General features: G+C 51.5%; 6 protein-coding genes across 6 annotated transcripts, besides 1 other annotated feature; 1 reads left to right on the top strand and 5 right to left on the bottom strand.

Annotated features, from left to right (window-relative positions):
- On the top strand, nt 1–4355 carry ANIA_10302 (uncharacterized protein). The gene is made up of 3 exons (XM_050613045.1): nt 1–331; nt 413–2776; nt 2824–4355. The coding sequence occupies exons 2-3, from the start codon at nt 455–457 to the stop codon at nt 4261–4263; spliced, it is 3762 nt and encodes a 1253-aa protein (XP_050468887.1). The 5' UTR covers nt 1–331; nt 413–454; the 3' UTR covers nt 4264–4355.
- Nucleotides 1–26119: part of a sequence feature (contig 1.39 809..240080(1)) that runs on past the window's edge.
- Nucleotides 4669–5493, bottom strand: ANIA_02423 (DUF3455 domain-containing protein; the record flags this gene model as incomplete). Its single annotated transcript, XM_654935.1, has 2 exons — nt 4669–4794; nt 4855–5493. 2 exons carry the CDS (start codon nt 5491–5493, stop codon nt 4669–4671), a joined length of 765 nt encoding a protein of 254 aa, XP_660027.1.
- Nucleotides 6365–8700, bottom strand: ANIA_02422 (uncharacterized protein; the record flags this gene model as incomplete). The annotated part of the gene is made up of 6 exons (XM_050613044.1): nt 6365–6838; nt 6932–7821; nt 7881–8254; nt 8329–8384; nt 8449–8563; nt 8645–8700. The coding sequence occupies 6 exons, from the start codon at nt 8698–8700 to the stop codon at nt 6365–6367; spliced, it is 1965 nt and encodes a 654-aa protein (XP_050468886.1).
- Nucleotides 9912–11194, bottom strand: flbC (the record flags this gene model as incomplete). The annotated part of the gene is made up of 3 exons (XM_654933.2): nt 9912–10132; nt 10193–10683; nt 10740–11194. The coding sequence occupies 3 exons, from the start codon at nt 11192–11194 to the stop codon at nt 10014–10016; spliced, it is 1065 nt and encodes a 354-aa protein (XP_660025.1). The 3' UTR covers nt 9912–10013.
- Nucleotides 19791–19980, bottom strand: ANIA_11339 (uncharacterized protein; the record flags this gene model as incomplete). The annotated part of the gene is made up of 2 exons (XM_050613043.1): nt 19791–19926; nt 19958–19980. 2 exons carry the CDS (start codon nt 19978–19980, stop codon nt 19791–19793), a joined length of 159 nt encoding a protein of 52 aa, XP_050468885.1.
- Nucleotides 21762–25436, bottom strand: ANIA_02420 (U2 snRNP complex subunit HSH155; the record flags this gene model as incomplete). The annotated part of the gene is made up of 1 exon (XM_654932.1): nt 21762–25436. One exon carries the CDS (start codon nt 25434–25436, stop codon nt 21762–21764), a length of 3675 nt encoding a protein of 1224 aa, XP_660024.1.

Raw genomic sequence — 26119 nt, 5'->3', positions numbered from 1 at the left:
CCCGCGGGGCCATGTCCCTTGGTCACCAGGATAGGGCCAAAGTAGATTGCATAGCCATATCCTGCCCGCTTCCCAGTGCACAGATGCAACCATAAATGAAGAGCTGACGACGATCTGGACTCAAGTCTACGTGCGAGTACTGGAGCTCGCAGGCGGTGACGAGAGCCAGATCCAGCCGCTTAGTATAAAGGAAGTCTTAGCGCAACTCGACGGCGTGCAGAAGAAGGCTGCGGAAGGCAGTGAGAGAAGAGAACGCGTGCGAACGGTGTTCAATCGTACGCTGAGTGTCGTCCAGGCAGTCGGAGGTGTGGCAGCTGGCGCTGCGTCGCAGGTGAGTCTCGAGTCTATCATAGAGCGCCATGCCGTTTGGTCACAATAATGGGTTAACATAGGATCTGGTGTGGTGGTGTAGGTATTCGGCCCGACAGAGCTCTGCTTTAACGCCCTCAGCTTCATGATCTCAGCATGGCAAGGCTACCAAGCGATCTTTGAAGAGCTAGCAAACTTGCTCTCACAATGCGCTGAGTACCTCGAGCGGCTGGAGTACCATATCCGCGCCGGTATGGACACGAATCTTAGCCGGGTATCGGCGCAGCATTTGCTGCTATTCGTGGAGATATGTTCGCGGACGGTCCGGCTGCGATCGAAACGGACGAAACTTCTTGCCTTTACGAAGATCTTTTTCATGCAGGAAGATATGGTTGCTGATCTGTTGGATCAGATGCAGCGATTAGTGGATAAGGAGAATCGGCTCGTTGGGGCGCAAACGTTGGCGCTTGCTGCGGAGGCGGCGGAGGCGAGCCAGGCGGCATTGGCTGTTACGCAGGGACTGGTTGATACATTGACGAGAGAGAAGGATACGACTAGCATGAATCGGTTGCTGTTAAGAACTCTTGGGTTTGATGCGTCGAAGATGGACGAGCGGACGCAGGAGCCGGAGGCGTCCTGGACGACAATCCACAGGAATTACATGCGACGTCGGATTAAAGGGACGGGGGAGTGGGTGTTCGAGGAACCGCTCTATAGAGCTTGGTTCGCTGGAGAGGGTGCGCCAATCCTAGCGATAGAAGGCAAAGAAGGGTCTGGAAAGAGCTATCTGGCCTCGACAATTATATCATGGCTGAAGCAGCAGCGAGCCGCCGGTGCAAGAACTAAAAGGATCTCAACGGCATTCTATTTTGTCGAAGGGGACTCGCGCGAGGAGTTGAAAAAAGCGACAAACCTGGAATCTGTAGCAAAGAGCCTCGTTTGGCAGTTTGCGCAGGCAGAAAGACGGTATTTAAAATCTGTGACAGGAATATGTGAACGGATGGGCGAGGTCGACCCACGAGATATCTCAAAGCACCTACTTTTCTGGAACGAGGATCTAGTGCATATGGACGTCACCTTTTACATCGTCATCGATGGTCTGGGCGACGCTGTTGGCGAGGGCATGATTCGTTTCCTGGCACGGGCATCAAAACTCATACATGGTCGAGAAACAAGGGTCCTTGTGACTGGAGATCCTCGCTGCTTTGATCAGCTGGCGCAGCAAGAAGGCATCAAATTTGACCGGATGACAATCGAGCAGCGGAACGCTGGCGACGTGCAACAGTATATCAGTCGTCGAATGGACGATATGCCAGCGTTGAGGATTGGCACACGCCGTAAAGGGATTACCTGTCTCCGAAGACGAATCCAGGAGCGACTGGCAGAACAAGCCAAAGGCGATTATCTTACCATCGACACGGCGCTAGACACGATCCAAGAATGCGAATATGTTGCAGACATCGAGAGGGCTCTAGACTCTGCAGGTCGTGAAAGATCGGAGCAGATATTGGAAGAGATCAGGCACTTGAATGATCAGTTGACAGAAGGTGAGATCGCAGAAGTCAATGAAATTGTGCGCTGGATCGTGTACGGAGCTGAACGTCTTACTCCTTCGCAATTGAGTGCTGCTCTGGATCTCCGGAGAGGTCAGCCCTCTCTCCTGCCTTTAGAGGACAAAATAAAGAGCAAGTACCGGATTTTTGAAGTTGATCGCATCGGAAGAGTCGACTTCAGGTCGACGGATATCGAAGAGTTGATCCGGAGGGGATACCACAGCTCTCGATTACAGAAGGACGATGACAATTTCCAAGACCACGGGATAACTCCTGAAGAGAGCGCTATGGTGCAGCATTTCTTGCGCACTGTGTGCCCACCTGAAGTATACAAGCGTCTGAATCTGGACGCATATCTAGAGCAAAAGCAGCAGCGTCGTAACAAAGGCGCCCTCCGTTGCGAAGATCAACACACCGGCCAAACTCTCATGGCGTTGGCGTGTCTTCGTGTGCTAAACGGTCCGATAGATCCGCAACGCAGCTTGCTGCTGCCATACGCCTATTCATATCTCGTGCAGCATCTGTCAGCAGTCGACCTGGCGTTGGCAGATGACTCTGCCTTGGCAAAAGTTGGATCAGAACTGGTGATGCTGTTCACAAAAGGAGACTCACTGGACGTTCTCCTGAAGAACGACGAGTTCATCACCAGTCCTTTAATACGGTGGCGTGTCCGGCATGATTTGCTCGAGAAAGACGAGAGCGTACGGCAAGTTGCAAGGTGGCTCGCAGACTCCGCCGTCATCGCAGACATCAAGGATGAAGGCTCTCGGCAGTGGCTAGCAAAGATAGTATCAGATGAGAATCATCTGATGAGACCAGGAGCAGAGTGGATGGCTCATCGTCTGCTGCAGCAACCACATTTCAGGCCCTTCACGCGGGATGCGTTCCTGTTTATATTGGCGTTCTTGAATAAGGTAAGTTCGCCTTCCGTGGCACCGTATGATATAACTAACAGTCCTAGATCAAAGGAAATGGCCATGTCCCAGAGGTGACATACACACCTACGTTAGAAGAGATTAACGAAGTTGAGAGCTGGTGTGCTAGCGTACTAGGTGAGGACGTGAAGAAGCGAAGCTCCCTTTGGCACGTTCAGCTAGGTATTCTCTCCCAGTACTTCAAGTACAGAGCAGAAGCTGAATCTCGAGCTCGCCACGCTCTTGCTCTCGACTCGAATGATTTCCGAGCAAGTACACTGCTCGCCGAAATCATTGGCCCGGCAGAGGGAATCGACTTGCTCGAATCCGCGGCGAGGAACCTTGAATATGACCAAGAATGGACAAAGGGTGCTTTCAACCGCATGGAGCTCGCCAAGATGCTAAACACGCTGGGAGTGTTATACTGGAAGAACAAGCTATACAATCAAACGGTGGCCGTCTGTCGGCGAGCACTGATTTTTGATTTCACCGACTACTATCGTGTCTTTGAGATCATGCAGATGTACTCCAAGCAGGGTCGTTGGGGGGACATCGTGGACTTACTGGAAGTCATTCGTGATCACTCTACGGAAGTGAACAATCTAGGCGAGATGGTGGAGGTGTTCGCAGAGCGCCCATACTTCCATTCCTTCCTTTTGAAGGTCATCCAGGAAACTGAGCGAATCGACCTGCTTGACGCTATGTACGAGATTTCGATTGCTCGTCTCAAATACACGGAACAATACGTCCAATTGTGCCACGTCCGTTGCGCATACGGAGAAGCGCTCTATGGGGTTCCCAACCGACGCGCGGAAGCGATCAAGCAGTGGGAGCAAGCAATTCAACAAGACCTCCCAAGAGGGAATAAGTACAGTCTTCTCCCACAGCTGATCAGCAAACTTGGTCCAATCTATGTCGACATGGCAGAGCGCGCAGATAATCCATCCCTGTACCTTCAGAAAATATCCTCGCTAGTCCCCGACAGTATCTCCGAAACGGCCTCATTCGTAGGCCCCCAGATATACCTCGCTCGGTACTGGTATGGTCAGGGGGACCATATCCAGGCCAAGCAGATGGTGCGGGAGACAGTGCAGCAGGCGCTTGATCTGTTGTGCGATGAGGACGCGGAAAACGATGCATTTGCGTTTCAACGGCTACTGTCTGTGTTTGTGCCGCTCGGCGACAACAAGAATACGGAAGTCTGTGTGCAAATGCTAGCGAGAATTGGTGGGAAGGTGCTCTGCGACGGTGATTGCGGTCACATCTGGGGTTACGGCGAGGGTATGTGGTGGTGTCGTGACTGTGTCAATACGAACTTCAACGGGGCTTGTTATCAGAAGCTGTGTGAGGGAGAGTTCAAGTTCAGTGTGTGTCATCGAGGGCACGAGTTCTTCTACATCAGGGCGCAGGAAAGCAGAATGAAAGTAGACGTGATAGACGAACAGTGGATAGCGAAGATTCGGAGGGAGTACCTAGGCGTCTCGTGACAAAAGAAAGAGGACAAAAAAGGAGGACTGAGCAGCCGTCATACCTACATTGCTGAGTAGGACAGGTCCCGCAATTACAGAAAAGGAGCAGTGTCCCATTGTACCTCACCTAACTGTACATGACACAAGGGCGTGTACATCTGCCGCTATGAGGGTACCTTAGTTTGCACCTTCCGAGGCGCGGTTCAAGACATTCGCGACCATTCCCCATATATAATATAAATTCAATATATTGTCACCCTCAAACTTAATTCTACACAAGACTGTCATTCAGTTGCCTCCCTTATAAAGCATAGGACAACACCGATATCACAAAAAAGGTATCTGGAAATGTGCCAGAAAGCCGCCCAGACTTCCAGTCAAAAGACAAAAATGCGAGAAGAAGCCACCCATTTCAGAACGTTCTCATTCATTGTCTCCATAAAACCAGTACTCTGCCGCGTAGTCTACCGTAAAATCCTCAGGCATATCTTCGCAGGTAGCAGGCGCCGATCCGCCAGCTGTGTGAATGCGGTATACCTCCTTCAGAAACTGTTAGCTACCCGAGCACAGGAAAAGCGGAGAAAGGAAAAAGAAGGTAGAAACACTCACACTGAGACTCCCCTCAATCGCCGTTAGCTTTAACCAAGCCACATCTCCCGTAATTCCATACCCTGGCTTTGCCGGTGCATCCTCTTCGTCTTCCTTCTTAGCGGCAATCCAGCCTGAACCGTACATTTCTGAACCACGCAGATCAAAGAATGGGGTTCCGTCGGCGGTGAAATAATGCTTCCCGACAGCAATATTCTGGCCGGATGAGTGCGATAGAAGGCTAGCGAACAGATCCAGGTTGCTGAGGGGGACGGTCTTAAGGCTATCTGGAAGGAAGTGGAGGGTTGGCTGTCTATCCGCGTTCACGTTGGCCGCTACGAGACAAGAAGTATCAAAGAGAGTCGCTGTTGCGCCGGTTGCTTCTGGCGTTGTGGCTGCCGTGTTCCCGGCGCAGGTATAATTTTGGGTTCCGCGTCCGAGGGTGATAGCCTTGAGAGACAGACCGCTGGATGGCGCGGAGAGCGAAGATGAAGAGAGAGTTGTTGTGCTGGGGAGAACACAACCGGCTAATTGGGTATTCTGGAGAAAATCTTTGATGAGGTTCGGATGGAAAAATGAGTAAAAGTCGAACCTGGCAGGTAATGCGGTGACGGCAGTGATGCAAAGGAATGGAACGAGGGTGGATGTTGCCCAAATCATGGTTGACTCTGTTGGATTCTGAGGCTTCTAGAGTTGAGAAAGAGTTAGGCAACGCTGTTGATCAAGATGTCTCCGACTGCTTCAAAGCAAAGCTGATCTGATATGCAAATATATACTGAAATAGAGATGTTTGGAAAACCCCGTCTGGAGGTTTGTATTTGAAACCGGAGAAGTCCTGTCCTCTGTTCCTTCCCTACCTGTGATTAATGGTAGATGTAAATTTGATGCAGTGCATTGATATTGTTCAGGTCTGACGAGAACTAAAGGGTCCAGGGTCCTTTATATGGGAAGACAGACACCCGGATAGTAGAGAGCGTTTATCTCATCATTTCATGAACGAGATCAGTGGAGACTGGGGAAACCGATCCAACGTGGATTCAACGTTTTGGACATCCTCATGGACCTGCATGGCACTGCAATATCGACGGCGCTTATTCAAACCTTGTTGGTTTGATCTCGGTTGCACGAGAAACGCGGCAGCGCTGCAGAATTCCAGCAAACGCGCCGTTTTCAGGTAGTTTGATGGAGCTCAAATCAAACATCAGGCGCACTGATCTCCGTTCCTTTCATTCCAAATTCCAACGTTCTGTTCGCTGGTTTGGAGACGAGCCCAGATTCGGAAGCGAGGTAGACAGTAACAAAGACTGAGGTTGCCGCTACGCTCGTGCGAGCGGAACTAACAACAGGAATTTTTCCAACTTGAGTCGGGCTGCGCCTTGCCACATATAAAGGTCGCTGTTGGGAATTTGTTCTCTCCATTTCTTTTCAAAGATATGTCATTTTGGAAATGTTGGTTGAGGCTTGGACCTTCCGGACGATTTCCCTGTGCAAATGAATGGCGAAGGGCTAGCGCGGAGCCACGACTAAGCCACTAAATCAAGCCGTCTCCTTCCCACCAATCCTCAATGGCTCTACCGTAGCTTTCTGGTTCCAAAAACATATGGTCCGTGATTCCTTCCAGCGTGGGGTCCGAAATCATGTTGAACGGGTCAAGATCTATAGACGGCACGGCTCCTGCGAGCGCCTCCGCTTGAACTGCGGGTGGTGTTGTGATAGTCTCTGGAGGATGTGTATATATTTCTTTGGCGACCGTTTTGTGGCCCGTAATTCCTGCGGATCCTACAAGAGGGAAGTTGGGATCTGGAGTCATGCGCGCGGTCTGCCGAGAGGAGGTGTCTGAGAGAGTAGCTCCGAAAAGTTGACTCGCTTGGGGCGAGCGGCTTGCACGGTCGTAGACCAGCAGCTCCCAAAGAAGTTGGGCATTGGTGGTCCATGCTTGCCGGGAATGGGAGGCTTGAGGGTCACCGGCGGAAACGTTTTCTCGAAGCCGTGTAAGTCGGTCAATCTATAATGCCCAGTTAGCTTACACCGCCTCTCCCTATTGGCGCTAACAGAACAATCAAAACAGTTATGTGCTGCTTGTTGATGCATAGCCTACCATATTTTGGACGTGTGGCCACCGCTGCGCCAACGGATGGAGGAAACGGACACATTTGGTGAAGCCTCTCCGCGCCTTCTCCCGAAAACTTGGGTCATCAACGAAGCTATGTTGGAGATGAATAGTCGCTACTATGAGGACGCAGTGGGCAAGTGTTGGGTCGCAGACTTCGAACCCTTTGTGCTCGATTAGGTCAATCAAATGTAGGATCCACGCGGCGTTGTTTGTAATGGTCTCGAATGACTGTCGGATAAAGGACTGTGGCATAGTGTGTCGGAAGCTACGCAGTCTCCGCGATAGCAGAAATGGGTGGTTCAGAAGGCAGGGGATTGCCAGGTAAAGGAACTGTGTGAACAACCACGGACCCCAGAACTCGCGCCGTTGGTTCAGCTCATGCAGGCGGTGTTCATGGAACCTATTGGCATCATACCGATATTTCAGAGGCACCTGACTGTCAAACTCCATATGGCGGTAAGTTACGATCGAATAGTCAGAATGTGGTGACCATGGTGCCGGTGCATCTGGTTCGACACGGCTAGCCGCGTATGCCATTGCCATAGACCATACTTCGCCCGCTTGGACTGCATAGGAGATGAGATCGAGATCCTCCTTTGCCGAAAGAGGTAGTCCAATCTCCGGACCGGGGTTCAAGGTAAAGGTAGGAGAGAATCCCGAGCCGGTATTGAAGGGCGTACGAACACCTGCAATAAGTCGCGCCGCCTGCACCCCATCCCCTTGGAGGCTCTGGAGGAAGTAAATACTCCAAAGACACCTCCGCTTCTCATCCGGATCCGGATGTAATGCTCCTAGGGTTTCCCCCGCAGTATTAACACTCTGCGCCAGATACGTCGCCATATTGAGATGCAACCCAGCCTGAACCGTATCACCAGCTTTAACACGTCAACAGGCATGGTCTGAGTAGAGAGAGGAACACATCAGGGGTTGGTACCGGTAAAATCAAACAATGCCAAAAGACAAAGCGTCTGCAAAGTGGACAGCTCCAGAGGCCCTCGACCAATACGCTCCATGACAAGGGTCCTCGCTCGGCGCGCACAGTCCGTGATATAAGGACGCAAGTCGCTACCATCAGGACTACGCCCGAACCGAAGACTAATAGCGTGGATCGCGAGAATCAGCTCCGGATCGCGACTCTCCAGGGTCTCAACGAAGCTATCTGGATGGAAGAGCGGGAGAGGCTGATAGTTGCAGCATGTTAGGAACAGATGCGCAACGGTAGAGAGATCATTCTGCTGGAGATTTGGTAGCTTATGCTGTACGAGCGCTGATTGCGAGATAGAGACTTCAGCCGGCGTGGAGTGCGGTCTATTGACGAGTCAGAACAGGTTGATAACTAACTCGAAGTGATCTATTGCAATTGCAGGTTGGAGAAAATGTACCTGAGATTCCGAGCTAGCTCCTCCAGCTTGTCCTCAACGCTTGATAGTCGTTTAGCCTACCGAGCAGCAATCATCAGTATCGGCCAGACGCATTTCGACAGAGGCAGTTAGAAGACATACAATATCAGCGGCAGGCAATTCAGGCCCATCGCCCGGTGCATAAACACATTGCTGACCCAGCCGCTCGCAAAAGGAGCATACTGGTTTCTCGCCTGGACATCGCGACTTTTTTCGCCTATTTTATCGTCACTACCGTCATCCGTCATCTTCATCATAAGCCGCATGATCGACGCGACATAACAATGTGAGCACCAACCGGCATGGTTCACAAGCTTGCCGAACGCGCTTGAGTGGGCGATGTTCATCTGCCATTATCTATTAGATACTCAAGGTACTGAATTCTGGTCTGACGACATTCCGGCCAGGTAGTCCAAGAATTGGAAAGAGAAGCTTGGCAACGAGGAGCTCAAGTGTGTGAGGGTGGATGTGAAGTGGAAATGGATTTTTTTGCGGCGCCGGGGCGGAAAAAGACGGGAAGCTAAGAGAACAACCAGCGAGGCTGCCGACACTATCCTTTCAGCACTTAAGGCATAGGATTGGAGATAGAGGTAGATACCGAACTAGAGTCTCGACCTCATACAGTTGGTGCAGGATTTTCTTGGGTGACCGCAATTTCAGATATCACAAAGGGGCTCACCAGGCCAAGTACGAACGTTTCGACTGTCGTACACGGGAAACGGCGTCGAGAAGGCCAACACCAGCATTGAAGGTGACCTACGAAAGTCTATGGATAGAAGGTATCAGTGCTCCAGACAGAATATATTGTTGCGCATCTATGTACAAATCAGACTGACTGAGAGCAGCTGCGCGGCCAGTCAAATCCATATTATTATGCCCTGCTCGCACGTCTAGATTAGATAATATCGTAGTAGTAGCGACAGTACGTGACACAATCGTGTCCATATTCCAAACGAAACACGGCGAAATTCAGAGATCACTGTGTTCCCGGCTTTTGTTCCCATACCAGCGTATCCTGGGATGGAACGCCCCCATCAGGTATTTTGAGAGCCAAAAGACGGCATGAAAACAAAGTAGATCGGAGTCGCAGATGCACCCATCATGGTGATGAACCGGGCAACCGAACAAACGAACGAAAAGAAATCCATGTCACGGAAACGCAAGACGATTGACGCAACCCATTGGTATCAGAAAAGGAACCCATGCCACACAAAACGACCATAACCAAACACCCTAGTCTAGCGAGAGAAACGAAATGAAAAATGAGAAGCGGAAAAAGGACCTCCGATAGGAAAAGCCGGTACCTCTATGGTCATAACTTTGGTGTGGGGAAAAATATTTGAAAATGGAAAAGCATCACGGGGTATCCATCCTGTTCCTCAGCCTTGTTTTGCCGGATCATGAGAAACAAGTCGAGGGCACAGAAAATATAAAAAAAAGGTTTCAGGGTATCAATTCTCTGCCAGCAAGGCCGAGACAGAAAGAAGAAAGTAGCGGAAGGAATATTAGGCTGTTGTACAATGGATCGTGACCCAATCGGGAAGAAAGAATGGTGCCACTGTGTGATGTGTGTGGAGAATTCGAAAGCCGAATCGTACACAATCCTTCACTCCAGGCGAAGGTTTAGTGGCCAGGGTATTCAGGATAGGGCAGGTCGATTGAAACGATTACTCTTCGTCATCGCCTGAACCTCCCTCCTTCCCGCCCTTGTGGACCTTCTTGTGGCGACGGAGGTTAGAGACAACGGAAAAGTGTCGACCACAGCCTTCCACGTCACAAGCGAATGCTGTATTTCAATCTATTAGTATCACAAAACGGAAACGTACTAGTTTGTCAGGGGACTTACGCTTCTCGCCAGTGTGACTGTACATATGGGTCTGTAAAGAGGATGGCCGGGTAAACCGCTTGTCACACACCTTGCACTTGTGCTTCTTCTGGGTGTTGGACGGCATTTTCGAACTGAACTGGCTCATCATCGATTGAGGGCCCGGAGGAGCACTGCCGGTGAGAAGAGTGGACGGGCGTGGGAGTGTGCGTGACAAGTGGCCATTTTCGTAAGACTCTGAAGTTGTTGAGCTGTAATCGGTGACAGACGACTCTACCGACGCGACGGACGCGCTGTAGTATGGGTAAGAGCCTGCAGATGAGATAGACGAACCAGCCGAGTGTGCTAGGGGGAATCCGTAGGAATCGCCCGAGCCTCGAGATCCTCGAGGCCCATAGATATTTCGGGGTGTCAGATCCTGGCTGAGAGCCACCATTCCGCGACTGGCATCCAGCGCGTCTCCAAATGTCGGGCCTGATGTGGATTGGGATGAAGCAACGCGGGAAGCATCACTAGAAAACAAGAACGGTAAGCAGAGATTCGGTGAAGATCGTTGTGGTATTCTTACGCATGGGATATCCTGCGGTTGTCCTGGTGAACCGGAGAAGCGTAACTGATGGGCGCATAGCTGGCTGGCGCAAAGCTGCTGATCGAGGGAGCTGTGGTGTAGGCAGGAGCATGGTCGAACGAGGTCCGGGGGATCTCATGGGGAAGGCCCATCATGTCGGGGGCCGGGTAGCTCGCAGACGTAGACGCGGACGAGTAGTTACTGCCTGCCACGATCGAGGGAGCCGAAACAGAGACCGAGTATGGCATAGGGATGTGAGAAGGACGGCTAGTCTCGTCCTGCTTGATGCCCACGGAAGCTGGATATACGGGGGGCGTCGAGTGGGATGACGAATGGGCGGTGGTCCAAGGATCTGAGAACTGCGGTGGTTGACTGTGGTGCGGATGCTGGTAAACACTGTCAAACCCCATTCCGCCGCCATACTGGCGGTTCTGGTTCTCAATAACCATCGTCATTGAGGATAGTCGTTTTGAAAGAGTGCTGGAAGATCGTGTTGATGTTCTCGCGGGGTGGTGATGCTCGCAACACGGCCGTTGGAGCGATGATCAAGTGAGGGACGGTCGACCGACACGAATCGCAGGGGATCAGGGGAACCAGGTACTCCAGATGAACCAGGTAAACGAGGTGAACGAAGTGAACCAGGAAGCTGGTCGAGAGTAGAGGCAAGAGAAGAGAAGAGCCGGCACAATTGGAGCTGCAATGATCCGCGCAAACGGAGGAGGAAGAGGATGCGCGCAGGTGCAGCTGTTGTGTTCAGAGGAGTAAGAAAAACGAGGATCTGAGTGAGAGAAGGAGAAGGCGAGTTGCGTCTGGGGAAGGGCGATCGACGAAGCTTATGAACAAATACAGGATCGCAGGGACGAAGGAAAGCCCTGGCGTTCAGCAGTCTACCGCGCCAGTAGTGCCACTGACGACGTCCCGTCGGGGGACGGTTGCAGATCGTTACTTTGGCCCGCTTAGGCTTCGAAACGACGCCAGTCCCGTTCAAGCAAGGCAATAATAATAAATCCCAAAATTCAGAGAACTTTAGCGGGCGAAAAAGGAGAGTCCAATGGCGAACCAGTGCCTCGGGGACCCTTAGCCCCGTTTCTGTTTCTTCTTTTTCCTTTTCCATAATAATTGCGTGGATTATTTCTTCACTCCGCCGCTGCTAAATCTTAGTGAGGATCAGAACCATGGGTTCATTCTATAGTCATTAGTCCCAGTCCTGAGCATTAGCACCACCACACAAATGCATACAATACACAGTACACACAGTACACACAGTACACACAGTACACACAGTACAAATATACCGCATAGCATTGACTTGTGTTTATATTATTATGCCTTATTGTGATTTATTGTGTATTATTGTGATTATGTATGGTAGCTCCACCAGTGGGATGCAAACAAAGAGGCAGGTCAGTGAGAAAATAAAAATAAATAATAAATAATAAATAATAATAATAAATAAATGAGAGAAAAAGAAAACAGACTGCGACGTGAAGCAGGGGCAAGGATGAGGGAACCTGGGAAACCACTGAAACTCCGGGATCGGAGCCTTGTACCTACCGTCCAGGAGTCTAGTGGAGGACTCAGAAAACCCGAACCCGAGGTTCATGGCATCTCTCTGCATGATAACACGATGATGGCTGGGGAATCAACCTGAGCTTGAGCAGTGGGTTTGCAAGAGAGGCAAACAGAGCACAAGAAGCCAACAAGCCAACTAGAAGCCAGCGACAAGCCAACGAGAAGCCAACGAGAAGCCAACAAAGAGCCAACAAGGAGCCAACTAGGTGGGATCCAGGGACGGCACTACACCCAGACAATTTCCCAGGCTGCCACAACCTGCCCTTTCCAGGCAGGCAGGGGACGGTAAGGTTGAGACTATTTCAAGAACTATTTTACGGCTCGATCTGAGCAATAAAATGAACATTGGCTACTTTGCCTGCTCTGCCTGCTTTGCCTGCTAAGTCCATATGCGGGAAACAGTGCGGTTGACCGTGAGAGCGTGCGAGCGTGGGAGTGTGGGTAGGTTGGGCTCTGAGGTGGGCCACTGGATACCGTCTGTGCCGTGTCTCCTCCATAGAAAAAATTGGTTGTTCTGTGTAATTTGTCAGAAAGCAACAGCCATGCCAAGCCCCAGCTGAGATGGATGCATCAACCAGGGTTCGCCCTGAGCCCTGCCCACCGTGCTTCACCTAATGCAAATATGCAATTATGATAATAAAAATGTCCAACTCGACTTGGTGGCGGGGAACGACCTCCACGCCGGCGCGGGAGACTGGACGCTGTACCCGGCAGTGGACGGTCTGCAGAGCGATCAGTGCCTTGTGCCTTTGTGCCTTTTTGAGGTTCTGTGGTCTCTGTGGTCTCTGAAGGCCGTTCAGTCGAATCAAGCATTCGTGATTACATATACCGTCTGTAGTCATATTGTGACCTCTTGAGACTCTATGACCTAATCAAAATCATTGGAATTTCGAGGGGGACGACTTCGTACCCAGGAACAATCCTTACCACGAAGACTCGTCATCAGAGACATGAATGGCCAGAGGCAGACGGGGCCGACGGCTCAAGCCGATGGAGAGGCGGTCTACAGACTCGGAGTCTTTCACTACATGTAATTAATATATGGTCGAATATACCTGACAACAGCAAGGCAAGACACTAATATATTAGCGACGCTGCAGAGCAGAACGGATAATGGTCTTGAAGCCATCGCAGGCTAGCACTGCATAAGATCATAAACGGTGGGATAATGAGAGCCAGTCGACCAGGTCGGTCTGCAGAGTGACGACACTGCCCGGAAAAGTGCCCCGTCGCATCAATCTGCAGAGATCTCACTAAGAGTCGAAGTCCTCTACGCAGTCGAATAGCGTCACTCCTTCTCCCCGAAATCATCGGGGTTGGCAGGCTTCCCGTCATAGCATCACCCCACATGGACACTACATTATCGGCAATTTGAAGGCGACCGGAGTCGCACTTACGCAAGGAAGGCGCAGAAAATTTCGCTCGCTCAGGAGTTGCTGAAGATGAAGTCCAGGAAGCTCGTCCCGAGATCAAGACGCTCATATGACTGAGATCACTTCAAGGCAAATTGCGGAGAAGTTCTCCGTCATCGAAGGTGGGCAAAAATCTCAGTAATCTCTAGGCCATAACGGTGACACCCGAAATGCAGCTTCTCAACGGTCGCTCATGCGTGAAGCTTCCACCCTGGCCTTTCTACCCTCGACTGCGCGTTTAGAAGCTGGTTTCCGCCGGCGTGCGAGGTCAACTTCTATTCTCTTCGTGGAGTTGGTTGACTTGGCCTCCACCACCGACGTCAGCGGCCACGAGACGCGCTATCATGGGTTGGCGGCATAGAATCGACTAACCGGACGTGCATGTCAGATAATCACTGTTACGGAGTAATATCCCCTCCACTTGGAGTGAAACGAGACATCCCGCGCTTGTCAGAATTAAATCGCCATTGGTGCCTAACTGCAGCACGCAGAAAAACCCGGCCTTGCTCCCCAGCTGGGGATCCGGGACCGCCGGATAAGGGACCGCGATCCTGCCACCGTAAGACTGCAATCCGTTCTATGTGTGATCCTGATTGTTTGCATGTCAACCGCCTTTTCTGACATCGATATCCCATACTTAAAGAAGGCGCATGCTGACGGAGGTTCTTTGCGGATCGCTGGCACGATCGAGATCTTAACCTTAACTCGAGGATAGACAGTGATCTTCGAGGCTTGTTGTACGGCTGGAGGATGGACTGCTGGATCGATATCCATCAGTGACCACAACGTGATTCGAAAGCTGGTAGTTCATAGAATACTCCGCTTCGTAGAGACTAGCGCCTTTGACTAGAGCCATGACCATCAACCATCGACGGTTTTGAGAGCAGGTGGTCCTCACAGCGATGCCGGCAAGCGCCCGGGCATCTTTACAGCGATTCTCTGTGCGTTCGGCACAGCTCTAAGCATTCGTCTGCCAAGGGCTATCTGACAATCTGGTTCTGCCATTCCCGCGATGATCACAGGAATTTGGCGTCCCTGATTCGACGATAACCGCCCCCCGCGAGGTGAGCGACAGGGGCCCCGAGGACGAGGCAGAGCCATGGATGATGGACCCCGCCCGCCCATGCCTTGAGGCTTGCCACCATGCTGGTCAGAGTATGATGTATCACGGACTGGTGCTTCCTTTTCCTCAGGCTAAAGTTTGGGATGAACCGGTTCCTTGGAAAAGCGATCAACTGGACCATAGAGCGCCAGACCGCGTGGCTGGCACTGTGGCACAAAAGCAACGACGAAGGCCCGCAAGTTCCACATGCTGAAAGTGGCAGGTGCATGTCGCCTCCCAAACTGCCAGACAGCCAGACTCAAGCGGGTCGACCGCCAACGTGACCTCGAATAGGACTCGTGGATGGATTCTTCACGCTTCAGTGTTCCAACTCTTCATCCACGACTCCTCTTAGACTTCAGGCTAAGCAGGCCAAGAGCCATTGTGCAAGCACCTAAAATCGACCCGCCGACCACGTACTCACCGAGTGGACCCCGCGGGAAACTCAGCGGAATGTGCCGACAAGGAGAATTCCCTTGTACAAAGTCCGATTCACAAGCTTCACAGGATTACAGAATTCACAGGATTACAGTTGCCTGGTTCGCCTCCGACCTCGGCATGGAGGGCACTCAACGGTCCACCTCGAGCGTCTTCGTTATCGGGGGTTCTTCTCAGGGTGTAGATATCCAGATCCAATCAGAGCCGCTCTATAGCGAACTCCCCTTACCCGCTTGTTACAAAACTACTTCGAAGGTCAAAAGTACGCATCCGTGCAGAGTCGTCATCCCTATCGTCATGTTATTGTCTCGAAAACGGTCCAACTCTGACATTTCTTCTGAAAATGCCAGACCCGCCAACCACTGTGAAGGAACTCTGATATGTCGACGCTTGACCGCTTTTCAGAAATTCCACGCCCTTATTTGCTGGGGTGTTCAGGCCCGCCTCCCGCTATACCCAAAGGGACTCTGGGGACATCAAAGCTCTTCCAGGGACAGGGTTCTCTTCTAAGCCCGTCCTGGCAGCTCGCTCACTACTAAATTAGGCAAAAAGTGGGACTTTGACACGGCACATCATCCCTTAAACGCGTAATCGGATATGGACTCTGAACCAATCAGTATTGACGCTTTTCAGACCCTGTTGGCCTGTTTCCTAAATCTGTTGCGGGGTGCCCTGTTCCGGCAATGAGACTCCCACGGATGTCCTAGCCTGAACCCCCCGCTGAAAGACCCGTTCTCACCTCATTCGATTCCGCACACAGACCACCCAATTTCGAGTCTCCTGCTGAGCTCCTGCAAATCAGGAAGGTAAGCCTTGACCCTTGGCATATGCTGATGCGTATGCTTGATGGGCTGGAGTCGCCTCCACCAAGTCGAGTGGATTCCCAGGATCCGGCACTTAGGCGTCCACCTGTGACCGACTCCCCCTCCCCCGTTTCGATCCTCCAGCAGCCATGCGCAAACAGCGTACCTCCGACAGGAAGGTGGCCACGGGAACCGTACAGGAATTGGAGACTATGTAGGTAGCGTCGCAGCGTCGACGCGTCGACGCGGCTTCGCACCGGCTCAGTCTTTAGACGATGGAGTACGTTGGAGGTTATCCTGTCAGTGCACCGTAGTCTGTGCATACGGACATGGTTGCATCGGCTATCAGTCACCAGGCCAGCGCCCTGTTCTACTTTTCCGCGTGCCTCAGTTAGGGTTCGGGACACGACTGGCAAATAAACTTGACGCCCAATCCACTAGTCTACTTTATATCGGTTTAGTCTTACGAGATCTCCAGGCGCGTAGCCGTGACCGCACTGCATCGCGATCTGGTACGACGATGCAAATCTGCTCGATGGCAGCAATCTTCAGGAACGGACGATCCAGCGCCCTGGTACAAGCGCGATTAGCGAGCGATCGAGATGAATAACGTGAAGATCGACTCGACCTGGAGGTTAAGAATATACACCTTACTAAGAGCAAGGCCCATCTGTCATCTGCATAGGGTCGATCCAAGACGGCAGATCGTCGCTGATTGGCGTTGAACGAACGACTTGACTCGGGTGGGTGATGAGCTTAGATAAGCTCAGACCACTGAGCTCCGTCTCCAGGCCGTCTCCAGGCCGCCTCTTGCCAGGATTCCAAGACTCTCGAGTCTGCAGACAGCGGCTCAACCCCGAACCCTGACCTCTAACCTTGAAATCTGGACATATCCGTGCGTGACCGCGTGACGGCCGGGAAATTGGGTTGGTCATTGAGTTCTCGAAATCTGGACTCGTACCGCTGATTGAGAAGGTTCAACAAACACCGAACGAGCATTCATTTTCAGTTTTGGGAGTAGCGTTCACGTTCATTCGCCGCAGACTCCCAAAATTTGACGTGGCTGGTATTCAACCAATGGACGTGGTCAGCAATATGGATAAGGCGAGGATATCGAGGACAATTGTAAGCCACCAACGCCACCCAGGCTATCACCACACCGAGCCGGCCTCGACAGCGGAAATGAACGCCTCTGTCCCGCCAGGAGACCCTAGTGAACTCAAGTAGCTTGCTTGGCCTCACTTCATCAAACAGGGCTTCCCCAGGCACGGCAGATAATCGATAGCCGAGCTTGGCCCGGTTTCGATCATCCAATCATGCATTGTGCCCCACAGTCTGCCCCACAGGAGCTTACGCGTGCACAATTCATCTTGACCCAATGACCAAGCTTTTCCTGATGACGCTTTACCTGATTCGGACTTTGAGGTTCTGCCCGCAAGGGTTCCCCGTGTCTGCAGTGGGGGAAGGGGAGGGAACCCTTCCACTCCTCAAGACTCTTGAGCATCTAAGTTCAGAGGTGCGCTGTACCTTCCCTTGCCAGGCTTTTCTCCTTTGTCTCTTCCCACAATCTCGAAGTTCCCCGCCCAATAGTCGGACGACACCCCGCAGCCCAGGCAAAGGGCTTCGGTGCAGTTGGAGGACCCATGGATCCACCAAAACCGCCACATTCCTCAAGGTATGAAGCTAAAGTGATTTGAAACACGCTACTCAGTCTTGTGACTCCACTCTTAAGACTTGGTCGAATCTGGATATCAAACATTCATCATCCCAAGTATCGGTCCAGGGGCATGTCAGAACTCCATATGCAGTACAATTACGAGAGCGAGGTCTATGCTATTCTTGGAAGCCATCGAATACGAAAATGAGTGAAATTGAGTACGAAAAATGAATACAAAAATTCAGATCCTTTGGGCATCCTACAAGGTATTCCTCAGGGGCTTTGGACTCTGAACCAGTCCGGTTCCGGCCGTGTCATCTTGTCACATACTGCGCCAGCCATAGATCAACTACTCTGGTGTATATGCTCTGAACAGAGCAACAGAGCTGAATTCGTGAATAGTCTTGACGGGTCTTCTTTCCTACAGGATATAGGCTTTCCCTTCTGGCTCAAATGAACGAACTTAGGGTTAGACGGACATTGTAGACAAGCTTTGGCAGGATCCCTATGAGTGCAGTGTGGAGAGGTTGTCAGCCTGCGCAGTTTCTCGGAGCGTCAGGCCCTCAGGGCCCTGATGCCCTGAGTTCCTATTTGCTGGATCCTAGCCCTCCTCTTCCGGTCACGGGCTGAAAGCGTTGCCGAAAAGAACGAAGGAGTGCTTCAATTACCCTGGATGTTTTTCTGTTACGATTGGTTCATGCATCACAGGGGTCTTTTTGCGGACTTTGTCTCGAGTAGAGTGAGCGTGGACGCTCGGCAATTGTACGCGCAATGCATCGACATCAGATCTACGGACTGCGGCGTCAGCCACTGAGCCCCAGCTCTACGGAGTTCACTGAGATCTTCTCTACAATGAAACAGGTACCCAACGTCTTTTATGGACCCTGCAGTGGACTAGCTTGGATTTGATACAGGATCATATCTAGATACGAATCCTCAATATGCAGTGTCTCTTGAAGACCAAGAATTACCGAACTATACCGATGCCGTGCTGAAAAGGTTTTTTTTAATCATCCCGGTGTGCCAGGCGGGGAGACTTAACCCTTCTTATCACTCAGATGGAGGACGGAGTACTTCTCCGAGTAGTCAAGCAGCTTGCCCGATGGCGGCTCGATACGGATGTCCAGGTTGGGCAACTGCGTGCGACGAGAGTTGGACCATTTTCCTTCTAGAATCCGTCGTATTATACAATAAGCGAGCATAACGCGTGGCCCTGCGCTTCCCAAGTCACAGGCAAGATTAATATTACTCGGTTCTTCAATCAGATCATGATTTGGCCGCAACCAGTCCGAGGCTCCCAGCATCGAGACGATGCTACCCACCCCTCAAAGTAAAGGAACTCAACGGAGCATACTTTCTCTATAAGGGGCCTTGTCCGACCCGTCCCTCAGCATTTGCAGTCAATGGCTCAACTGCAACCTCTATCCTGAACTCGCTGACTCCTGGCCCCTATCAGCTGCAGCCTCAGCTGCGGCTTCAGGTGCAGCTTCAGGACATTGAATCCGTCAGGAGAATGCTTTTAGGCGGCCGGCATCATGCTAACCCGAAAGATACTACCACAATGCACGGTATTGATTTGATGTGACTGTGACTGTAAAGGAGCACCTTGCATTGCAGCTTGCATATGTAGAGAGTGGGCTTGCATTGAAATCCTCGATTCAAGCTTCCTTCCAATGAGACGCCGGTCCCGGATGAATCTGCCCTTCTCAGCTGGACTTCCTTTGCCGAAATTCTGGTTCGTTCACCTTCGACATTTCAAACAGGACTGCTTCCCATGTCAGTCGGTTTTCAGATTCCAGATTCCCCTGTCAGCGGAGCATGTCCGGTATATCCTAGATGGCACGAGCCGAGCAAACGCCGCCTGGACGTATTGCTGCACCCATACTCCCTTTCTCAAAAATGAGTTGTTTCTAAAGAAGACCCCTGTCTGGGAGCTACGCTATCCAATCTGTTCCAGCTATCGTCCGATTCCGTTTGCTTTGGTCTCCTCCTCAGGAGTCAGGATCTTTGACTCGTGGCTTTCCAGTAAGAAAAAGCAAACCCTATGGTTTTTTTAGGGTCTATCCATCACACTCTCGGACTCATGCCCCCTTTCTTACTGGAGTTGTACTGGAAACCAGGGGCGGTAGCGGAATCCCAGCGCTGCTCATCCGAGTCATCCCGGTCCCTCGGGTTATCCAGAAAAGGATATCGCCTCAGGCTACTGTGTTTGCACCCAACGAGAACCCACTTACCCTAGCCGTGTCCTCAGCCTCATCTCGTCTCCCGAGCGCAACATGGAAGGAACAAAGAATGAGTGAACCGGCCCATATTGAGCAGGGATGAATAATGCTGAATTCAGGTCACGCTGGACAACGTGGAGAAGCTTCGGCTCTCACAAAGACATAACTTCCACATCGATGAGAATTTTTGGTGATGGACGCTTTCCATGTGCTGTACCCTACAGGCCCCAGCGATCAAGGCTCTAAACTTTAACGCTCAAGCCCCGTGGCGCCATCCGGCTTTTCTTGTTTCTTTGAACGATGTAAGACGATGGAGGTGACCTACGAGGAAGCCACGGTACGGTTGATTTTCCCGGTGGCTCCTGCCATCCTTTGTAGACTCCTCTTCGTATTAATATTATGTATCTAGCTGCACCCTCGTCTCGGTCTCAGCACTAATTTGAACAGTCAGTATGACCGAGCAAGGCAAACAAACACACCCACGTTCCCGCGATTCCCAAAGACGGTTTATCGAGGGAAGCCTGTCAACTCCTCATACCTAGGGTACAGGACTGAGTCGGGATACTCCGGAGTGTGGACGGAGGGTATAATGCGCTATCACCTTCGCCCCTCATTATCGGTCTCCTCAGGACTGCATACTCCTGTCAGTTTCCGCAGACAACAGATATCGGGCATGGAATACATACCGTACGCTAATTCTGTACGGATCACGGAGTATGCAGCCCTACCAATCCCAGGACGAGGTCGACAAGACCCTGACTATACCTGCCTGTTGCCTGGGCCCCCACATACACTATTTGCGTCTGCGTTCTAGGGATACCCGTGGGCTGTGGCATTGGCGGCTGTTAGTACGTGCTTCGTACTCTGTAGTCTGTATGGAGTAAGGACACTAGGAATCTACAGCCGCTGATTCATCATCAAGAATGCTGGTTCCCCACCCACGCTTGCCAAGGCCGCACATGACAGGGGCGAATGGCGATGGGGAACAAAGGCTGACGCGGCACATTCAACAACCCTGCACGAATGCTTGGCAAGAGCTCTGTTGCACTCGAAAGGTGATGATGACTACAACAGGGTAATTTACGAGATTGGATCTGTTGGGTTTGGTTGGTTTGGTTTGGTACGGCCCCAGTGGCGACTTCTATTCTTGTTCTTCTCCCACACTTCCCATACAGTTGCTCGACTGACCCTTACTGCTAATTGTATCTGTATCGGCTTTCGGTACCCTGTCTACCTACCTGCCCTTTCCGTTTATGTGCTAGAGTTAAGAGTTGTTTCGGTACTTCATACTTGCGAGGATATGACGTAGCAGGTCGTCCGCTACTTGTCTCTATATACTTTGTTAGGTACTACGGGGGACTTCGCTCTATGCGCTGGAGTTCGGATAGTGCTGTTTGCAATCTATTTGCCTGAGATAGATGAAGGGATCATGGCTGAGTCTGGGAGACTGAGACCTGACTAGGTAGAAGTAACCTCACTAGGTAGAAGTAGTCGATGTTTCACCTTGAGCTTGTCTACAATATATTAATTGCTCAATGACGCCCGTCTATGCTATAGTGCACCGATTCTGACTAGTCCGTAGTACGTGAGACCATCGTAAGCAGACGCGACGTCAACCCTAGAGACAGCTTTTTGGAAAGAAATGGGATGCGATGTGCAAACAAAGGTCATGAAATTGTTCAACTCCTGTTGATATATGTAAAGAAGCGCCAGCCTGCCGAGGGATCAAGAACACAACACGCCAAGAATGTCAATACATGCATATAGAAGACAGTGATCGAAGAAGTATGATAGCCTTTTTGTGCTCCAAATCAGATCAGATCATGATTAGCAATTCGTCCCGTTTCAGTCCGTCCTCCTCTAGCTCAGGGTAGTAAGGAATGATCGCGTCCGCGCTCTGCACGTACGCATCGTTGTATAGACGCCAGTAGGGTGTGCGCACCTTTCGCGCAGAGTGGAAGAGACCGGCCCAGACGTAGTTCATCACAGTGCCCGTGCCGACAGCCATGCGGATCGCGTCAATGGCTTCAATGACTCGGTCGATGACGTGAGGGCTAGTTTCAAAAATGTTGGGGAAGACCAGGTTGAGGAGGTGGACCATGGCATCCTCGCATCCGAGCCCAACAACGCCGAGGGCAATGTGCTTGACGACTGTTGCTGCCGTCTGGCGGTGGACTTGGTCGCGGTCGATGAGGGCGTCCTCAAGGAGAGGGGTGACGGCGTAGACGTAGTCCTTTGCCATTTCCCCAATGTATTCGAAGAGGAAGGTCATTGCTTTCAGGACACCGTTCTGTACGTTCAATTCGGGGACCCGGTATTCGTTCATCAGGGCGGGGAGGACAGTGAATGGCGCACAAGTTTCGGCAACGATACCGATGGCGACTGCTGTACACACGCGCGACTGACGCTCCTGGACGCGAAGGTTGTTGAGTAGGGTCGCCAGGACATCCTGGGGACCGATGGCCTTGGCGATGAAGCCGAACGTGTTGTTTGCGGCTCGGCGGATGCCCTTCTTGTGGGCTTTTAGCATGTCAAGCAGCTCAAAACAGATACGCATCCATTCGCGGGCGTTGACGGATTCGGGCCCTCGGTCGGCAATACGACCGACAAGGTCAATGGTGTTCTCTTGCACCTTCTCGTGGCGGTTTCGCAGAATCGGAGTAAGACGAGGGAGTAGGTCCCTGATTGGAGGTTGCATCTGGTTGATACCAACAACCGTGACGATCGACCGAAGAGCACCAAGGATGGATCCCAGCACTTCTGGATACTCTTCACCGAGATATTCATACAGCACAATGCCCAGCTTACCCATCAGCGCATCCTCTCCGCATTGCTTCATGACCAACGCAATCCGCGAGATGAGGTCGGCTGCTTGCTGACGGACGGTGGCAGACTTGTTGTTCAACCTCCAAAGAATCGTACTGACAATTTGAGGGAGGTACGGCTTGCATCGAGTGCCAAGCGCATTCACTACAGTTCCAAAGCCGTTCAGGATGATGATGTCTTCAATGCTCTGTTCTTGGAAGGCATACAGAACACCATCGATAAGTCGCTCTTCTAGCCTTTCCGAGATATCTGCAGCTCCAAGGGACGCGATCGTCTTCTCCACAGTCTCCACGGTCATCTTCCGATAAGGCTCGCTCTCGTCCTTCAAGTTGTTGATGATCCGCTCCAAGATTTCACCAGCGCCAACCTTCTGTCCCAGGTCAACGGTGGTATCAACCACTTGCCGGTAGTTCCTTCGATCCAGGGCCATACGTCTAACCCAAAAACTCTTGAAAAAATCTACCAGCACATGTTCCTTCAGGTAACTAGCTGTCACACCATCAGTGCTCGCGCATTGCGAAACCACTTTAAGAACGACCTTCTTCATCTCCTCATCAGGAGATGAAAATTCTCGGAGAAGAATTTCCATGATCTGACTGGTGTAGTAGTTTGCATATTCCTCGTCCATGAGAGGAATGATATAACCAACAGCTTTGAGGAAGGCAGCAAGACCCTTACCACGTTGCTTTCGAGCTCCAGTCCAGAGCGGGTTGAGAATTTCGTCGAAACTCTCAATACCGTATGGGTTAGCTGCTTCAGCCAACGCTCCAACCGCCAAAGCTGTGACCGTTCTGACCTTGGCCTGTTCATCACTAAGGTTGTCCGCAATGCAGTCAACGAGACCTTTCAGATGGGGAAGAATGGCGCAACCCATAAGGATAGGAATCTGCTGGACGATCTTGACCCCAGTGTGTCGGGCCTGCCAGGACTTCTTACTGCGACATACAGCTCGCAGGAAGGGGAGGAGAGCGGGGATACCAAGAGCGGAAGCGACAACGGCAAAGGCTCGAGCGGTTGTGTTTCGTACATATTCATCAACGTGATCAATATCAGGACGCATAGTACTAATCATAGTCGCAAGACCAGCGGCCTTGGCCAGGTTCGAAATGATCTCACGACCCTCAACCCGCGCGTAGTAGTCTTGGTCAATGAGCAAAGGCTCAATAACAACCAAAATCTTGTGCACATACGGCCGCACAAGGTCATCTAGCTTATAGAGGACACGGTCAATGACTTTGACAAGCAAGTGACGCTCCTGATCTTCCAAGGATTTCTCCATAAGTAGAGGCAGGATCTGGTTGAACAAGGGGCCAGCGCCGAATTGTCGCGCGTTATCAGTGAGCTGACGCAGGGCAGTTTTTCTCATCGGTGGCGTGCCGTTTTTGACCTTGAGCAACAGCCTCATGATCTTTCGTTCTTTGAGTTCCTCCACTGACATCGTTGATTCATCTCCAGTATCCATCAACTTTCCGAAGTATGCCATATCCTCTGGCTTGAAAAATTGGAGATCGCCAACCCCAGGAATCTCGGTAGGAAGCTGCTTGCCGAGGGAACGGGCACTCTCCGGTTCCTGCATCATAAAGCCACCTACGCCAGTGGAGCTGGCAATCGGTGCCGGTGTCGCCATAAGCTTCCTTGCAGGCGTCCGGATTGGAGCATATCCAGGAGGAGGCTCGAGGATCTTGTAGCCTTCCGACGGGAGCATCATGTCAAGCTCCTCGTCGGAGAGAGGGGCATTGCGGCCAGAGATATCAGTTCCAAAACTGGTTGGAATCATAGGCGCACCTACTTGGGAAGGATGCATAGGTGTTGCAAGTCCTTGGTTACCAACAGGTGTTGCCGCCGCAATCGCTGGTGCTTGATCCCATCGTGAACGGCGCTTGGGGGCTTCGCCACCACCAGGAGCAGGTGTTTGGTCCCATCGCGACTTTTTAGCCTTAGCATCGTCAGAAGTAGGAGCAGCAGGCGTCTCATCCGTGGGAGCCACGTCCCAGCGTTGCTTGCGCTTGCGGCCAGTGGCAACCGACACCGTTGATCCTGCTTCCGCATTCTCCTTATCTTCGAGCTTCAGTGTGGCCTCGTGTTCTTGCACGCCGTTCTCACCACGAGCCTGTTTTTCTGCGATCAGCTTCTGGACACGCTCTTCTTCTTTCTCGATCTCACGAAGAGCCATAACCTCACGGTACGTCTGGCCCTCTTGTTCAACATTCGCGTGGGTGTTCGCAGCGAAGGGATCGGCCCGGGTAGGAGTCAAAGGCCCTCGGTTGAAGCGGCGTTTCTGGTAATCAGTCTCTCGATCGGAGATCCTAGCAGCCTTTTCACGTCCAAGAAGAATGTCCTCTTCTTCGACCCCATTTCCCCGGGCAAACTCGTCAATCTGGCTTCGCGTTGCAGTATACTGCCCAACCAAGCGGTGTCCATTATCCGCGTCCTCCATGTCTTCATCTCCATCGTCAACAGCGATGGAGGTGCTATAACCCGCATATTTATCGGCACCTTCACGATCGTAGAGGGTTGTATCGAATGATTCGGTCAAGGAGGCCTTTGTCGAGTTGTCAGTGCGCTGGTTAGACGGATCAAAGGTCCTAGAACCTTTTTTCGCGGCCGCTGCCGCATTGCGCTCAGCCTGGAGCTTTCGGACAGCGTCGAAATCCGCTGCAGCCATTATTAGCGAAGCTTGCGATGATTTCAGAATTGGAGTCTTACCGTCAGACATGTTGTCGAAGGAAAAGAGCTAAAGACGCGATGTAGAGCAAGCAACCTCGGGAAAAAACAGTAGCTGCCGCTACATCCGGATAAAAAGACGTAAGATAAACGCCACGGCGATGGTTTGGAGTCAGGAGGTGGTATCTGAGGGTGCACCGGGACGTGAAAAAGGATGAAGTCAAGACAAAGTAGATGACTAAGGAAAAATCACGTGGCATAATATCATTAACTACTGCTACGCTCGAGTATGTCTAACCCTTGATGGAAAAATGACGAGGCGAATATTTTTTTTAACTCCACCTAGCACTTGGTATTCTCTATTGTAGATGTTTCCTAGTTAGCAGTGATATTAGTACATGGCGTGAAGAGGGGAGATAGCTGTCTTTGTGATGCGAGGGTGAAAACATATATAATCCAGCCTTAGCCACCAGGTACTAAAAGAATGGAGAGTTTGTGTCAAGGTGCGCAGTATAGTCGACGAGTATGAATCAAACTATCTCTACTGCTTTATTAGCTATACTACATCAGATAGTTATGCTATTGTGACGAAGGAACGCTGTGGAAGGATATTTGCGAGACAAGTAAGACCCCTTTACTGAACGAAGATGTCAAGATGTCAATTCCCGATCAATCCCAGATCTT

Source organism: Aspergillus nidulans, chromosome VII (genome assembly GCF_000011425.1).
Source record: "Aspergillus nidulans FGSC A4 chromosome VII".
In the NCBI taxonomy this organism is placed as follows: domain Eukaryota; kingdom Fungi; phylum Ascomycota; class Eurotiomycetes; order Eurotiales; family Aspergillaceae; genus Aspergillus; species Aspergillus nidulans.
Note: the sequence above shows the minus strand (reverse complement) of the source record. Positions and strands in the feature narration are given on the sequence as shown.

Coding starts and splice junctions, on each gene's coding strand:
- ANIA_10302 (XM_050613045.1), top strand. CDS start 455: ATGATCTCAGCATGGCAAGGCTACCAAGCGATCTTTGAAGAGCTAGCA. Junction 2,777..2,823: donor TATTGGCGTTCTTGAATAAG/GTAAGTTCGCCT, acceptor TAACAGTCCTAG/ATCAAAGGAAATGGCCATGT.